At 43.7% G+C, this 18,272-nt stretch overlaps 1 protein-coding gene across 1 annotated transcript in view; it reads right to left on the bottom strand.

The window, feature by feature from the left end:
- Positions 1-18,272, bottom strand: part of LOC132867419 (mannosyl-oligosaccharide 1,2-alpha-mannosidase IA) — a 614,171-nt gene that overhangs the window by 10,259 nt on the left and 585,640 nt on the right. The window contains exons 10-11 of the mRNA XM_060900322.1: positions 10,056-10,228; positions 1,391-1,506 (exon numbers count right to left, since the gene is read on the bottom strand). Coding sequence (XP_060756305.1) covers positions 1,391-1,506; positions 10,056-10,228 — 289 coding nt within the window. The remainder of the gene's footprint in view (positions 1-1,390; positions 1,507-10,055; positions 10,229-18,272) is intronic.

Here is an 18,272-nt window from a genome sequence, read left to right on the forward strand (position 1 = left end):
TGTATATAGTGTATATAGTTTAAATAAACCTTTTGATTCTTTTTCTACTTCCGCCTCACGCCTCTGCATTTGAGTCATCCCCCTGGTGGCCTAGTGGGGGTTTGCTGGATTATCACACCAACGAACCAGGTTCGAATCCCAGCAAAACCCTAACACCCACATAACAATGCAGATAGTGAGAGGGCTTTTTCATTGGTTAGGAAAATTCATACTGAGTCCAGAAAAAATATGGCTGCAGACACATTAACTGCATATCTGCAAATTAAAATGAACTGCGACGAGGAGCTACAACTGCGACCCAAGCAGTGATATTATAGCTAGTGCCAAATCTGCAACATCTTTGTACAACAAACACTCCAAAAAGGAATAAGATTTAAATTCTTGTTATAAATTACTGGGAAGATTTTCAATTTAACTTCATAATTTTATTATTTATTATTTTTTATTATTTATTAAAATATTTTCACTTATCCTTGTTTACATAATATACTTGATGTGGTTCAGCCATCTTTAGTTGGATCGAACACTGCTTGTGGTGTCAACACTTTTTTTCTCAAATGGAACTTTTACTAATCTTCATTTCCTGTTTGACATCTCATCTCATCTCATCTCATTATCTCTAGCCGCTTTATCCTGTTCTACAGGGTTGCAGGCAAGCTGGAGCCTATCCCAGCTGACTACGGGCGAAAGGCGGGGTACACCCTGGACAAGTCGCCAGATCCTGTTTGACATGATTACATATAATTTATTCCATGTAACCTACTATTTTATTCACATACCTACTTAGTACTGCTGTTATATTTCAAGTAATTTTCTTTGGTGGAATGTAATATTGTAGGTGATGTCAACACTTGTCAAGTAGAACTTTGTGTAATTTTTATGAACTATTTAATATTAATACATTTTATTTGCAAAATTTACTGTACATCAATAATTCTGGTATTACTGATACAATGTATATTAAATAATTAAGTTTATAGTTCAGTCATTCTCTTTAGTAGATAATTGTTTACTTGACTGGACATATAGTCCTTTTTAATTCAGTTGTTTTCTCTGGGATCTAAAATTTCTTTTTATTCAGTACGTGCTTATTTGATCCCTTTAACTTGATGCAGTGTGATAAATATGCCTATTACAATAGGAGTGTATAATCTGGAATAAAACAATCGGTGCTTTGGATTATATATTGGAATTTTTTCTCATGTATAAGGGTTCATGGGTGTACTGTATGTAAGGGAAAAGTACAGATTTTGTAAGGGCATGGGTAACTAAAGGTTGACATGTATGGTGTTGTGGGACCGGGCCCTTATCTCTCACTCCCTTTTAGCACCATTTGGTTACATTACAATCTATTTCTGTGTAATTCACTAAGACTTCACAAAGCACTCACTTGAGAGTTTCAGACAGGAAGAAGCTCTGCTGCATGTTATCATGGCTGACTGTGGTCGTGTAGACATCTCTGATCCCTGAATAACCTCCTTCAGTGCGGCAGTATTTCTCCAGCGCCTGTGAAAAACATCCAGTCATTCTTAAAACTGCTGACACGGCTAACAGTTAGCAAATAAACGAATACATTCCTGGTGTGACTATGTTAAAAGAAAGAAAGGCGGAAAAAAAAAACCCACAAGCAACTACATGAGAATGCTGTCCTATACATTTAGGCCAGATGAGGAACATGTTTGACAGGAGACTAAAAAAAAGAGCCGATGTGGTAAATTAAGATGCTATTAAATCATAACAAAGGTAGACATCTATACTGTGATTATAACTGGCCCTGGTGTTTCTGTGGGAAATGATCGTGACATATCTATTTCAGTCCTCTTCCGCCTCATAATTAACACGTCATCCTGTCAGAGAGACAGAGAGAGAGAGAGAGAGGGAGAGCGAGGATGCTCGAGCTGTATTAATACACTGACTTGAGCCAAGCATTCATTTGCGAAAGCTAAATGGGAATAAATGGCATGTTAGCTGCTCTGTCGTGATCTTTGTAATCTCGCTTTGGCCACCTGCCACCTGCTTTTAAAGCAGGTGGTAAAATCATCTGGCTTAAAGTCAGCACTGTTTAATGCACTATTTTTTGGTTTTTTTGCACCAAGTCTTTTTATTTATATTTGTGCATCAAAAGATAATGTACAAAGTACATACATCCAAGAACGTATATGATCAAAAATGACACAAATATAAACAATAACAACCCCACCCGCCCATCCCTGCAACAATAATACTGTACTGGTGTGCAACCACTTACATTATAAAAATGATACAGATAGAGTAAATAAAGAAAAAGAAAAAGAAATAAATAAATAATTAGAAAAATAATGTGTGGTGTAGTGGTTAGCGCTGTCGCCTCACAGCAAGAAGGTCCTGGGTTCGAGCCCCGGGGCCGGCGAGGGCCTTTCTATGTGGAGTTTGCATGTTCTTCCCGTGTCCGCGTGGGTTTCCTCCGGGTGCTCCGGTTTCCCCCACAGTCCAAAGACATGCAGGTTAGGTTAACTGGTGACTCTAAATTGACCGTAGGTGTGAATGTGAGTGTGAATGGTTGTCTATGTGTCAGCCCTGTGATGACCTGGCGACTTGTCCAGGGTGTACCCCGCCTTTCACCCGTAGTTGGCTGGGATGGGCTCCAGCTTGCCTGCGACCCTGTAGAAGGATAAAGCGGCTAGAGATAATGAGATGAGATGAGATAATTAATTCAAACAAAACAGCGTGATAAACAAGCTAAAAAAAAGTAAATCAACAAGTGATTGACAGTGGTCCTCATGGGTTTCAAATTATACGTAATACAGGATCAGTTATACAAATAATATACTTACAGAACACCAATATTAGTGACATCTTATTTCTCTACATAACTTAAAAAAGGTTTCCATGTAGCATCAGATTTTTGAATACATCCTCTTGTAGAATAACGAATCTTCTCTAGTGCCAAATGGTGCAGAAGATCATTGATCCACATCTTAAAGGTTGGGGGAAGTTTCTCCTTCCACTTGAAAAGTATTAATCGCCTAGCTATAAGAGATGCAAGAGCTATCATATTCTGTGCCTGGCGGTTCAGGTGGGTGTCCTGAGGAGTTATTCCAAATATGTCAGTAATGGAGGGCGGCACGGTGGTGTAGTGGTTAGCGCTGTCGCCTCACAGCAAGAAGGTCCTGGGTTCGAGCCCCGGGGCCGGCGAGGGCCTTTCTGTGTGGAGTTTGCATGTTCTCCCCGTGTCCGCGTGGGTTTCCTCCGGGTGCTCCGGTTTCCCCCACAGTCCAAAGACATGCAGGTTAGGTTAACTGGTGACTCTAAATTGACCGTAGGTGTGAATGTGAGTGTGAATGGTTGTCTGTGTCTATGTGTCAGTCCTGTGATGACCTGGCGACTTGTCCAGGGTGTACCCCGCCTTTCGCCCGTAGTCAGCTGGGATAGGCTCCAGCTTGCCTGCGACCCTGTAGAACAGGATAAAGCGGCTAGAGATAATGAGATGAGATGAGATGTCAGTAATGGCAGAAGGTTCAATAGGTACTTGTAAAACATCTGAAAAAGTTTTAAATATTGACTGCCAGAAATTTTCTAGTTTTGAACAAGACCAGAACATATGCAAGAGGGTGGCTGGTACTTGCCTGCATCGATCGCAAATGGGGTCGATACTAGGTGTAAACTTTGCTAGTCTCACTTTAGACCAATGAAGGCAATGCATGACCTTAAACTGGATAACTGTGTGTCGTAAGCAGATTGAAGAGGAATGTATTCTATCTAAAGCTCTTTCCCATATCTCCTCAGGAAGTTCAAACCCCAAATCATTCTCCCATTGAGTACAAATGGGATGCTCTTATTAACAAGAATGGCCACACCTCTAGATTTGGAATGAAAATTAGAATGATATGATTGCCCGATCCATCCTCCCCTGAGTCGAAAATGGTCAAAGGTTCGAAGATGCGTCTCCTGGAGAAAGGCAACTCCCACCTTTAATTTTCTCAAATGAGTCAATACTTTCTTTCGTTTAGTGGGGTGATTTAAAGATTTAACATTCCAACTTACAAAGGTTACGTCACAGTTGGTTAATTTGTTTGAAAAATCTGTGTTAGTCGTAGCCATATTCAAAAAAGGGAAAGATTAGCGGTGCATTAAGTCCGCCTGTACTTGTGCTTTCAAAAGTGTTAAAAGGACCTTTAAAAAATAAGCATGAGCAATGAAGCAAAAGAAAAAAATAAAAAAGGAAAAAAAAAACTAATTGTAAACCCAGGTACAGTAATTCCCCAACCCTCACCTGAAGAAACAAGGTGATTCCTAAACCCCTCGCAACAGTATCTACACATTTAAGTGCTTGTGTGAGGATGCACTAGCTCTAGAAGAACAAGCTCTGCTATAGAACATAGTTTTGTATTAGGCACCTTAGGAAACATTTCAATCTTTTTGGTGTGATTTCTTACTGAGCATGAACAGAAAGTAAAATGATACTGGTAGAGGCACAAAGCAGTACTAATCAAATTATTATATCTATTGTGAACAAAAATAAAGGAGTGAAAAACAGCACTGTTTTGATACCGTATGTGCTCTCTACTTCTTCATCTGGAACAGACTGGGGCCATTTGGCTCTGTACCAGTCAAGATGATGTGTTTACGTGACAGAATGGACAGCACCAACCTTATTCAAATGTAGAATTCACATATTCTCACTCATTTCAAGTCAAGGTCAGTCTTTTAAGGATCCCGATAGGATTCTGCTTTTCACGTAGGCCATGGCTTCTCCAGCGTTTTGAAACTGTTTCTCGGTTCCATTATGTGTAATCCGGAGCCGTGCTGGGTAGAGAAGACCATATTTAACACCATCTCGTCCATGAAGTAGTCGTCTCACCTCGCTGAAGGCGGATCTGGCCTGCACGACGCTGGGGGGATAATCAGGGAAAATGGAGATGTCCGTCCCGTTGAACCGTAGCGGCCCGAACTCCCTGACGCGGCGGAGGATATCGGCACAATCCTGGTGGTAGTGGATTTTTGCCACGATGACACGGGGTTTGCCGTTTTGGCTTCTCGGCTGTGGCCCCCTGTGGGACCGATCGATCAGGACTTCTTTGTCTATTTTCAGCGCTTCTTTTAGTAGTTTGGAGACAGCTGTCGGTGTGCTTGAGCCTGGAGTTTCTGGGACATTTAGTATTCGGATGTTGTAGCGTCTCATTCTTCCTTCCATATCAAGGCACTTCTCCCGCAGGCTGCCGACTTCTGTCTCGAGTTTCCCCACTTTTGTCAGCAATGATGTCACGTCGTCTGAGCATGACGAGAGCCTCTGCTCCATGTGAGCCACTGTTGTTTTCATCGTCTCCACGTCGGAGCGAATCGCCGCGGTGTTAATTGCTAGCTCCGTTTTTACTGCCTGTAGTTCGGATTTAATGTTTTCAAAACCGTCAGCCAGAGCGATCTTGAGTTCCGACCTGAGCAGCATAGCAATGTCCATTTTCAATTCCGTGAGGATTTCTGCTTTCAGGTCCGCGAACTCCATTTGGTATTCAGATTCAGGTGTATTACACCTGGATGGTGAATCACTCGAACTTGAGGCTTTGGGCCCAGTAGCGTTAGCTCCTTTGGTGAACTCGAATTTCCGCAAGTTGTAGGCCATTTACGCTGCGGTGTCACAATAAAAATAACGTGTATTGAAAAAAGTTTGCTCAGAGCGATGTGTAGTAGTTTTTCGTTGGTGTAAGGTGCCTAAAAAAGTTTTTTAACCTGAAATTCAGCAGAGCATGTTGCTTGTGCTGCCTACTCCATTGCCTGCTTGCTAGCGCCCCCCCTTAATGCACTGGTTTTGATTAATTTTCTTCTGCAGTGATGGTTATGAGGGAAGTTTTCTTTTTTTCGCATTTTTGTAAGGAGTCTCCAGTGTCTGTGTTTTGTAACGGTTAGTAAGTTTTCCAACATGGTAAATTGTTACCTGAAGACTGTTTATCTGTTATTATTCTATCCACATTCACTGGATATGAGCAATCACACGCTCTGATTGGCTACACTACTACTAGGATATCAGCTCATGTACCATGAGTAGAGAAAAACAAAATGGCAGAGCGTGTTGCTGAACCAACCGAGGACAAAATACAAGCTACTTGAAAACAAAACCCCAAAAAATACAAAAAAAAAAAAAAGACAAAATATGGAATAAACATATCTTACGGTAAGAATGTATCTTTTTTATTTTTCAAGAATTATTATTATTATGGTAGTATTTTTCAAAAATTGCTCCTGTCATTTCGCCGGTTTGTTTACATTCTAAGTGGAAATGATTTTGTCTGACGTTTTGTATGAAATTTTTATTTATCAAATTTGCAAAAAATAAAAATGCTATGTTTCTCAAAATACAGTGAATGTGGATAGAATAAAAGAGTTATTCCACTCAATCTTGTCGTACAAGGCGTATAGCCGCTATCAGCTCATGTACGACTCGATTTCATGGAATAACTGTTAAATAGCTGCAATAAATGTTAGTGATTACAGGACTTGCCTCACTGGCGTTTCACAGCAATTGGTCTCATATTGTGTAATGAACGTTTCAGCCAAACCGAACTCATTTTTGATGGATTTAGAAACGTTTCAGAAAAGTTGATCATCTTCCTACTTGCATGCGTATGCCTACTTGATTACCTGTAAAGTGTAAAGCACATTCCCAACACACCTCATCAGCATTTACTGCTGCCCACAAAACTCCATAAAGCACGCAGAGGGCTGGAAAGATGAAAAGCACTATGAGAGTAAAGGCGGAAAGGCAGAAATGGACTCATTTTGACTCACTTCTACACCAGTAACAGATTTCATGTGTAAAAAGCACATGAAAAGGTCAACATCAAGAGACAAAGTAGCGACAGAGTAAGCGGGGCGAAGTATTGTAAATCAGTGCGGTTGGTTTGTTTCTGTGTCTGTCTGTTAACAATTTAGCGTCTAGATGGTTGCACCGATTGACTTCAAATTTTCAGGGTAGGTGGGCAACGGTCCGTATATTACCTGATTAAATTTTGAGGGTAATCGGGTCAAGGTCAGCCTTTCGGTCAAAATAAAATACTTTCCATTATAACTCAAAAACGGGTGCCGATTGACAAATGTTTCCTATTATGAGCATATAGGAACTCCCATATGGCCTTTCATTTGGCACCATGATCTTTGACCTTGAGTGACCCTGAAAGGTCAAACTCAAGGTCAAGGATTTTCAGAGGGCTATAACTTGAAAACGGTTGATGGTCGACAGATATTAACCATTATCAACTTACATGAAGTGCCATATGGGCTTTCATTTGGCACCATGATCTTTGACCTTGAGTGACCTTGAAAGGTCAAACTGAAGGTCATGCATTTTCAAAGGGCTATAACTTTAAAATGGTTCGTGATATTTACTATTATCAACATATAAGATGTCCCATATGGGCTTTCAGTTGCCGCCATGACCTTTGACCTTGAATGATTTTGAAATGTCAAACTCAAAGTCATGGATTTTCATAGGACTATAACCTGACAGCTGATGACTGAGAAATATTACCATTATCAACATATAGGTATAAAACAAGCTGGGTGCGATTTGCTGTGGGGGATGGTGGGGATCATCCCCCCCTCTGGTTTTTATCTCTGCTGAAAAAAAATCCTCGGGGACAACCCCGTCAATAAAACAAACAAACCAAAAAAAAAAGCTGACATGACAGGCATGTTGTGACAGTTTTCTATGGTCAAAATGACCCGAAGTGGCAGCTTTGATGTTCACGAACGTCCCCAGCAAATAGATACATTGTAGATAATAACAATATCTTTGTGTTCTATGCAGGGATGCAAACAGCGCGCCTTTTGGCGGATGCCGCCTTTTTCACGGCCGATTTTTTTTTTTAGGGGGGACGTTGGAGTGTCTGATTATAATTTCAAAGTAAATTCTGTATTAAAATTACTAAATAAGCAAATCCGTTACAGTCCATGAAACAGGAAGTATAAGGATGAGAAAAAAACAGTTTAAATCGGAAAGCTGCGCACAATGTGAACTGCGCCATCAGAGCAAACTGTTCATTTAGTATTCATGTATTTCAGTGATTTTCGAGTCACTGTCCATTTAATCCGGAGGGAGAGAAACATCACAGCAACGCGACAAGCAATGCCAACTTTGTTGTGTTAGTGTTCGTGTATTTAGTCAGAGAGATAGGAAGATGAATTTACTATCTCTGGTTTAGTGTTCGGTTTCATTTAGTGTTATTCATTTGATATCATCGGATGTTATTGAGCTGTTAGCCTATTGTTACCTTAATTTTGTGACGTTTCATGATTAAAAAAAAAAAACATCCCCCCCTTCTGTTTTTTTGATAAATCACACCCTGAAAACAAGTACTGCCGGACGAGGTTTGTTTTGCCTGGCAACACTTGTTCTTGTTCTAAAATAAATGCGAAGATTTAAATATGACTCCTTTAACTATGTGCTCAGGTCCAGATGCTCTGTAATAGGAACCGTGGGGAGGGGTCCGGCAGGCTACCATCCTCATCCAGCACCTCTTTCCCCCCTCCGCCCGAAAAAAAACAAACAGGCAACTTAGAGGAAACACTGGAAGTGTTGCATAGTATAAAAATGCACTGTGGCAAAAGGAATTGATTCAAAAACCAGGTTTCATTTGACCAAAAAAAAATCATAACCGTCTTTAAAAATCCTTTCCCTCATAAGTGTGACCTTAATCTTCCATTAGCTGAGGCTTTTATTTATGGCTTACAGCTATGCACAGACTCTCTATCCTGTTTATACAGCTGGATTTTTTTTTGTTGTTGTTGAAACTGAAGGACTTGTTTTATTTTTGTTTATTTCTGGGTTTGTGTTGGCTTTCTTTCTTTCTTTATTTATTTATTTTTCACATTCCTTAATTAATGGAAATTAATTAAGCATTAGGTTTCATAACCCAACTTAATCCCGGCAAATTATGTGATTTGAAGTTGATTAAATTGAAGCTTACATTATGCGTAAATTTGCACACATTCAGGAGCACAAACAGGATAAGAAAGTTTTTCCAACATTACAGGATTTTCACGGATACCAAATGTCTTGTGTAAATGCTTCCAAGAATGATTTACAAAGATTTTTTTCTCATATCCAGCTTGATAAATAAGTCCCACTGAATGTACTGCAAGTATAAAATGATGACAAAGTATGACATGTTTTATTAAGAGGAAACTGTAATTGTTGGAAAATTGCTGTGTTATACAGTAAGAAAGAAAAAGCAGAGTGTCAGCGATGCAGTAGCTCACACAGCCGTACCATGAGAAACAACAATTAGCTAAGTTGCTCTTCATGAGAACAATTTGATCTTCCAAATAAAGCAATCAGAATAAAAAACCATTGAAAGCTCAGGGAGGAGTAGCAATTTTCCTGAAAGTTTGTTAACCAGCCTAATTAGCAACTTGTTAATGAGAAATCACAAAACCAGGGCGTAACTTTTGTGCAGTCTGATTAGACCTTCCAAACAAAACAATCATAATCAAAATCCACTGAAATCTCAGGGAGGAGTAGCAGCGATTTTTGTGAATTGTGGCTGGACGGACGCCACGTGATGGCAACAGCTCACACCGGCCTGTGGCCATGTGAGCTAATAAACCAGATCAGGACATGACTATTTTCCTATAACCAGCACTTACTTATTACATATTACATTATAATGATAATTGAGAAGCTTTCTGCAAGTTATCAACATTATTATACCTAAATAACTGACTTAAATCACTAAATAGTGTTTCTTTAGGTCCAAAAACACCTTAACCCTTTGGTGACTGACCCCTTGAAAATGGTTCCTCCAGGAACGATGACGTTTCAGTTGTCAAGACAACGGAAAAACTAAAATACAAAAACAGAAAGATACATCACAATGCTCTTGTGCACAAAACAAAATGCTCTTGTATTTGTATTTTAGTTTTTCCGTTGTCTTGACAACTGAAACGTCATGGTTCCTGGAGGAACCATTTTCAAGGGGTCAGTCACCAAAGGGTTAAACCTTTACAGAGCCCTGAGAATGACACCTTCAGACTGATCCACAATAAAGTAACTACAGAACGTTTTATTTTTCCCCCCTTCTCACCTCCACTGCCTGCCAGCCCCACTCCCTGTACTTGGGATCGTGGGTCAGACGCCACATGTACATGTAACTCTCGATGACCTCTGGCCTCAGGATGTAGTAGCGATCGCTCAGTCTGGTGGCCGTCGCCTCTTCACCTCCATCAAAGCGGAACGCCTCCGGGCCAAGCTTAGTGGCTGTTCACATGGAGGAAAAAACAGAAAAGAAAACTCCATGACTGATTCACCCACTCATTCATTCATTCATCATGACTGTTGAATATAGACGATGAATAAATCTGTATTTTTGAAAAACTTCAAAAGCTAGATGAGGCAAAAACAGAGAGATCACAGAGACATTTAAATATGTTTCCTTGTAGTCCAGATGGTTGCTGTTCATTTGGCGGATGCTGTTGTCCCAACTGACTTGAAGTAGAATCCAATCCAAGCACAGAGATCAGCAGTTGAGGACTCAGAGCTATGATTAAAGGCTGTACAATTACATTTAGCAATTTTCAAACTTAACCTCACATCCTTTCAGTCACTAGTGCAAAAGCCTTAGCTGCCAAGCCAATTACTATATTCTCCATATAATTGGTCAACTCGGAGAATAAGATCAAGACCTTTAATTAATTCCTGTCACTTAGTTGTATAACTGTGCTTTTTATTTTAGCAGTCCTGAAATGAACACACATTTCATTGAAAAGGTTTGCATCCCAAAAGTTTTTGTAAAGCCAAAAAAATGGAAATTGTACCTCTTCCCCCCAATTTATCTACAAATAATTACAAAGAAGTTGAGTGACATCATCAGAGTGAAATATCGGGAAATACGTGACTCAGACCTGCGATGTATATACATGTCAACCTTTGGTCAATCAAACCTGTATAACCAACCTCCAAAATCCGTATTTCCCTTATAAAATCTGTATAAGATGCAAATTAAAATAATTTACCTAAAATTTGAATGATAATTTACAATGATATTTCCCAGTTACTTTTTATTCAATATTAATAACAATAAACCTTCAGAATGAATACAAAGCTCCAATGTTCGACAAAAACACAAAGTGTCTGTTAGGACTAGGACTGTTTTGGCCTCTAGAGGCCGCTGTTATTTCCTTTTCATGTCGTGTTTATTTTGGCCTCTAGAGGCCGCCACTGTTCCTGTGTTTTGTGTTTGTGTTAATTGCCTTATTATCTTCACCTGTGTCCTTAATTAGTTTGTCTATTTATACCCCTGAGTTCAGTCCTCTTGTCACGGAGTCTTTGTGCTGTTATGTTTATCTCCAGTTTCCTTTGTACTGTGTTTTTTGATCTTCTTAGCTTTTGTATTTTTGCACTTTGCTTTTCTTTTGGATTTTACTCTTTGGTTTTTTTTTTGTCTTTTGTTTTGCCCTGTATATAGTGTATATAGTTTAAATAAACCTTTTGATTCTTTTTCTACTTCCGCCTCACGCCTCTGCATTTGAGTCATCCCCCTGGTGGCCTAGTGGGGGTTTGCTGGATTATCACACCAACGAACCAGGTTCGAATCCCAGCAAAACCCTAACAGAAAGACTCCGTCATGACCGACTCAGCAGAGGCTGCTTCAACTGTCTACCCGGCCAACCTTCAGGGAATTATGGCAGCTTTGACACGCTTCGGAGCGACCATGGACGCTCATGGACGTACGCTCACCAGCCAACGTGAGGCCCTCGCTCGCCACGAGGAACTGCTTCAGCAAATTGGGAAAACCCTGGCACAGCTGACATCTCTGCCTGCATCTCCTGCTCCTGATCCAGTTCCTGCTCCTGATCCAGCTCCCACTCCTGCTCCAGTGCCTCCTGCAATGCTGCCTTCTTCACCTCGCGAACCCAGCCTTCCTGCACCACAGAGGTATGACGGCAAGCACAGTGAGTGCCGAGAGTTCCTTACCCAGTGTCAACTCACCTTTGAGCTTCAGCCTACCACCTACACTACGGATCGCCGCAAGATTGCCTTTGTGATCACCTTATTAGCTGGTAAGGCGCGAGCCTGGGCTACTGCTATCTGGCAAAGACAGGGACCTGAGTGCTTTGATTTCCAGCTGTTTTCTGAAGAGATGCTTCGGGTCTTCGATCAGGCAGACATCAGTACCGACGCAGCCCGAAAGCTCATGTCCATCCGGCAAGGAGGAAGCGTCGCAGATTACGCCATCTCGTTCCGAACACTCGCAGCAGTAAGTGGATGGAACGAGACTGCCCTGGTGTCAGCCTTCCACCATGGTCTGTCTGACCCCATCAAGGACGGTCTGGCCTCTATTGGATGCCCAAGTGACCTCGAAACCCTCATCTCACATGCTATTCGTCTGGACAACAGGATGAGAGAACGCCACCAAGCCTTGAGCCCCCCCAGCCTCCCTACCTCTACCTGGAGACCGTCTACCTCCTTCAGTGACTGTCCAGAACCCATGCAAGTGGGTCGTACTCGCCTCTCCGCATCTGAGAGGGAGCGCAGAAGGAGGGACAAGTGCTGCATCTACTGTGGCAAGCCTGGTCACTTCCGAGCATCATGTCCCGAACTCTTGGCAAAAGGACCGCCCCGTCCAGCCGAGGGAGGGTTGTGACGGGGCCTACCCTCTCTCCCGGACTCCCTGGCCAAGGAATATACATCCCGGTCTCCATCTCCTGGGGTGAGTCTGTCCACTCTTGTCAAGCTTTGATAGACTCAGGGGCGGCTGGGAACTTTATGGATATTCACTTCGCCCAAAGCATCAATATTCCGACTGCACCTCTTGAAGTCCCACTGTCTGTGTCTGCCCTCGATGGCCAAGCGTTAGGTGATGGAAGAGTCACCCAAGTTACTTCTCCAGTTTTCCTCCAGTCTCAAGGTCACAAGGAAGAAATATCCCTGCACCTGATTCCTTCACCTGAGTTCCCAGTTATTCTAGGCCTTCCTTGGCTTACTCGCCACAACCCTCGCATAGACTGGGTAACAAGCCAGGTTGTGGAATGGGGCCCTGCATGCCATGCCTCTTGTCTGCTCTCTAGCTCTCCTGTGTCTCCTGCCGAGCCCCCTGATCTCACCGAGTTATCTCAAGTTCCCACAGAGTACTGGGATCTCAAGGAGGTATTCAGCAAGAGCAGGGCCGCCGTTCTTCCTCCGCACCGGGCCTACGACTGTGCCATCGACTTGCTCCCTGGGACTACCCCTCCTCGTGGCAGACTGTTTTCACTCTCTCAGCCAGAACGCAAGGCCATGGAGGAATACCTCAAAGATGCCCTGGTCTCTGGGTTTATTCGACCCTCCACTTCACCTGCTGGAGCCGGCTTCTTCTTTGTCGGCAAGAAGGATGGGGGGCTCCGACCATGTATTGATTACAGGGGCCTGAATAAGATCACTGTGCGCAACCGATATCCCCTTCCGCTGATGTCCACAGCTTTCGACCTGCTCCAAGGCGCCACCGTCTTCACCAAGTTGGACCTACGGAACGCATACCACCTCATCCGTATCCGACAGGGAGACGAGTGGAAGACTGCCTTTAACACCCCGTCTGGGCACTACGAATACCAGGTGATGCCCTTCGGACTCACCAACGCACCAGCTGTTTTTCAGGCCCTAATCAACGACGTCTTAAGGGACATGATTAACCTATACGTTTTTGTCTACCTCGACGACATCCTTATCTTTTCCAAGACCGTGCAGGAGCACCGCCACCATGTCCGCCAGGTTCTCCAGAGGCTGCTACAGAACAATCTGTTCGCCAAGGCCCAGAAATGCGAATTTCATGTTCCCGAGGTCTCCTTTCTGGGATTTATTGTACGGACAGGCCAACTCCAAATGGACCCTGCCAAGACCCTGGCCGTCCGGGATTGGCCTACTCCCAAGTCCGTTAAGGAGGTTCAGCGGTTCTTAGGATTCGCTAACTTCTACCGCAAGTTCATCAGGAACTTCAGTTCTGTGGCAGCACCCATGTCAGACCTCACCAAAGGGACAGGTGGATCTTATGGCTGGTCTCCTCAGGCAGAAAAGGCGTTCAAAGACCTCAAGGACCGCTTCTGCACGGCACCCATTCTGGTTCTCCCGGACACCTCCCAACCATTCATCGTGGAGGTGGACGCCTCGGACAGTGGTGTCGGCGCGGTGCTCTCTCAACGTTCGGAAGGAAAGCTGCACCCCTGCGCTTACTTCTCCCACCGCCTGAGTCCTGCTGAGTCCCGGTACGATGTGGGGGATCGAGAACTGCTAGCGGTCAAACTGGCCCTTGAGGAGTGGAGGCACTGGCTGGAGGGAGCACAACATCCATTCCTGGTTTGGACTGACCACAAGAACCTGGAGTACCTCCAGCAAGCCAAGAGACTGAACCCTCGACAGGCTAGGTGGGCCCTGTTTTTCAGTCGGTTTGACTTCACCCTCTCGTACCGTCCCGGCTCCAAGAACACCAAACCTGACGCACTGTCCAGGCTGTTCTCTGCCACTAACAGGGAGAATGAAGTCGGGCCTATTATCCCGGTGTCCCGGATTGTGGCCCCTGTCCGCTGGGGTATTGAGGAGGCTGTTCGACGAGCCCAACGCCAGGACCCCGGTCCTGGGACGGGGCCACCGGGCCTCTTGTACGTCCCACATCAAGCCCGGGCCAAGGTTCTCCAGTGGGGTCACTCTTCCCCTCTCACCGCCCACCCGGGAGCTCGGAGGACCCTGGACTTCCTGAAAAGACGCTTCTGGTGGCCTAACATGGAGAAGGAAGTAAGGTCATTTGTCCTGTCCTGTGAGGTTTGCACCAGAACCAAGAACCCACGACAGCGTCCCCAGGGTCTCCTGCATCCTCTGACCATTCCCCGGCGTCCCTGGTCCCACGTGGCAGTCGACTTTATCACGGGTCTCCCTGAGTCACAAGGTAACACGGTCATTTTGGTCTTAGTTGACAGATTCTCCAAGGCCTGCCGCTTCATACCACTGTGCAAACTCCCCTCTGCTCTTGAAACTGCGAAACTTTTGTTTAATCATGTCTTCCGAGTCTTTGGTCTTCCACAGGACATCGTCTCAGACCGAGGGCCCCAGTTCTCCTCCCGAGTGTGGCACGGGTTCTGCAAGGTCATCGGAGCCACTGCCAGCCTCTCCTCTGGGTTTCACCCACAGTCCAATGGTCAGACGGAGAGGCTCAACCAGGACCTGGAAACCACCCTGCGAGGCCTGGCTATGGATAACCCGACATCGTGGAGCACCTGGCTGCCATGGGCGGAGTACGCCCACAACACCCTGCAGTCATCGGCCACCAAGCTGTCGCCATTCCAGTGCCAATTCGGGTTCCAGCCACCTCTGTTCCCGGACCAGGAGGAGGACGCGGGGGTGCCCTCGGTCAACCAATATGTGAGACGGTGTCGCAAGACCTGGAGCAAGGTCAGGAAGACCCTCATACAGACCTCCAGAACCAACCAGACTCAGGCCAACCGCCATAGAAGACCTGCACACGCTTTCCGCCCTGGGCAGCGTGTTTGGCTGTCCACTAAGGACCTTCCACTGCGGGTGGAGAACCGCAAGCTTGCTCCTCGCTACATTGGCCCCTTCAAGGTGGTGCGCAGGGTGAACCCTGTCTCCTACCGGCTCCAGTTGCCCCGGACTCTGAGGATCAACCCCACTTTCCATGTTTCCCTGTTACGGCCCGTACTGACGTCTACGTATGCCCCTGCCCCTAGGAACCCCCCACCCCCCCGCATCTTCCAGGGGCAGACTGTGTTCACTGTGAATCGCCTGCTTGACTCCCGCCGGGTCCGCGGCGGGTTGCAATATCTGGTGGACTGGGAGGGCTATGGTCCTGAGGAGCGCTGCTGGGTTCCTGCTCGGGATGTCCTTGATAAAGAACTATGTCGGGACTTCCATTCGGCCCATCCGGATCGCCCTGGGAACGTCAGGAGACGCTCCTAGAGGGGGGGGTCCTGTTAGGACTAGGACTGTTTTGGCCTCTAGAGGCCGCTGTTATTTCCTTTTCATGTCGTGTTTATTTTGGCCTCTAGAGGCCGCCACTGTTCCTGTGTTTTGTGTTTGTGTTAATTGCCTTATTATCTTCACCTGTGTCCTTAATTAGTTTGTCTATTTATACCCCTGAGTTCAGTCCTCTTGTCACGGAGTCTTTGTGCTGTTATGTTTATCTCCAGTTTCCTTTGTACTGTGTTTTTTGATCTTCTTAGCTTTTGTATTTTTGCACTTTGCTTTTCTTTTGGATTTTACTCTTTGGTTTTTTTTTTGTCTTTTGTTTTGCCCTGTATATAGTGTATATAGTTTAAATAAACCTTTTGATTCTTTTTCTACTTCCGCCTCACGCCTCTGCATTTGAGTCATCCCCCTGGTGGCCTAGTGGGGGTTTGCTGGATTATCACACCAACGAACCAGGTTCGAATCCCAGCAAAACCCTAACAGTGTCACTCTAATGTTCTGAATTGTACTCCATGACAGCTTTTTTTTTAGCACTCTACACCAATACCTCACGAGGCTGCATGTCACAGCAAGTGTCTGTGTTGATCTTGCCGGAGTGCCCATTCAGAATCTTTTCAGTTGCTAGTGAAAGTCGCTCAGGTGGAAATACGCGTTTCAAACAAAATGTTACTTCCCGGTTGGCGGGATTCTCGCAATGTGGTGTGCGCATGATCAAAAGTGGAACGAAGTCTCGCTACCACAAGATAACGCACGATTTCATAAGACTCTTTACTGGCTGTTTGTGCTTTCTGTGGTGTACAGTACGTTTGTAAATGTTATGCGCTCTTTTATCATCATGGGAATTGATTATAGCTCTAAATAAATACTGAAGTTTTTTTAAAGAATCCGTATAACATTATTTGTACGCCCGTATACTACGTTTATTGAATCAAATCCGTATAAAATACGGACATTCCGTATAGGTTGACATGTATGGATGTATTCCATATGAAAAATGCGAGTTTTTCAACACAAGATGATAAACTTCATATCTTCAAGCTAACGTGTGATTTTCTTTTTATTATATAGACACATTCACAAACAAAATGTACCCAAATTTATAAAAAAAATCCATCAATTTCTTCACGAGTGACATATATATATATATATATATATATATATATATATATATATATATATATATATATAAATAATTTACCAGCTGGGAGGTTCGTATGGTGAAATACCATGACCGAGGTCTTGAAAGTACTGATCGAGGCCTCTGGGCCGAGGTCACGGTATTTCACCATACGGACTGACCTTAAGCTGGTAAATAATATATTTATTTTTTTCTTTACCAAATTCTAACAGAAAACGAGAGCGCCCGAAAGGAAAAACAAAGCCAAGGCGAGCCGCCATTTTGAATCCTCATTCACGGCTGTAATGCAAATGGCTTCCTCCTCGGTATACAAGTGCACTTCCATGGCAGGAAAAAAACTACATTTTGCCGCCTATGTAGTCCCCTATTTATACAAAATTGAGTCATTCAGGATTCAGCCATGTTTTTGCTTGGCGTTAGCAACAGTTACATGTTTTTAGCTTTCTCCTGAAATGTTTTCTTTTATTTCTTCTTCCTCAGGGTAGTAAAACTCGCTTTCGCTGTGAAGACTGTCATCATCACTATCCATGATGTAAAATTAATGCTATTCTCCTGAGAAATGCAAAAATAAATGTTGACAAAAATTGCTACTATGTTTGCTGTTGTTGTGAACGAGCGAGTCGCCAGAGGTCCATAACCGGGGTCCATATCTTAGGATACAGACCTGCTCGCCAGCCAATCAGAGTGCAGGATTTGATGGAAACCGGACCGCGAAAAAAATAGAGATTTATGTCATGGTTTTGGTTCTCCATGTCCCAGATGTAGCTCGTATGAAAAATGTAAGTGGTGTATTTCCCAGTAAAACACTCATGTCTATATATAACAGACATGAGGGTTTTACTGGGAAATACACCACTCGTATTTTTCATATGAATGAGGATAAACTCGACCGTGTATTATTTTTATATATAAAGAGCGAAAGACTCCTCATGGTGTCTAGTCAGCTGTTCAGTTGCAAAGATCAAATCTTCCCCAAGATATTTCTCACTAAGCAATCAGGGGACTGAAATGGATGTGAAAGCAGAGATCAAACAAGGATTCTGGGGAAAATTGATGGATCTTAGTTTGAGCTTCATTTAAAAATCTCAGTATCTCTCCCTTTTCCCATGATTCCCTCTGGCCTGGGTTGGAAAAAAGCTTTGAGTTTTGATCCAGCCTGAGATTCATCTCTTAAAAAAAATCAACACAGCTTATTTAAAAGTTTTGAGAGAA

The sequence above is a fragment of the Neoarius graeffei genome, chromosome 19 (genome assembly GCF_027579695.1).
Source record: "Neoarius graeffei isolate fNeoGra1 chromosome 19, fNeoGra1.pri, whole genome shotgun sequence".
Taxonomy (NCBI): Eukaryota; Metazoa; Chordata; class Actinopteri; order Siluriformes; family Ariidae; genus Neoarius; species Neoarius graeffei.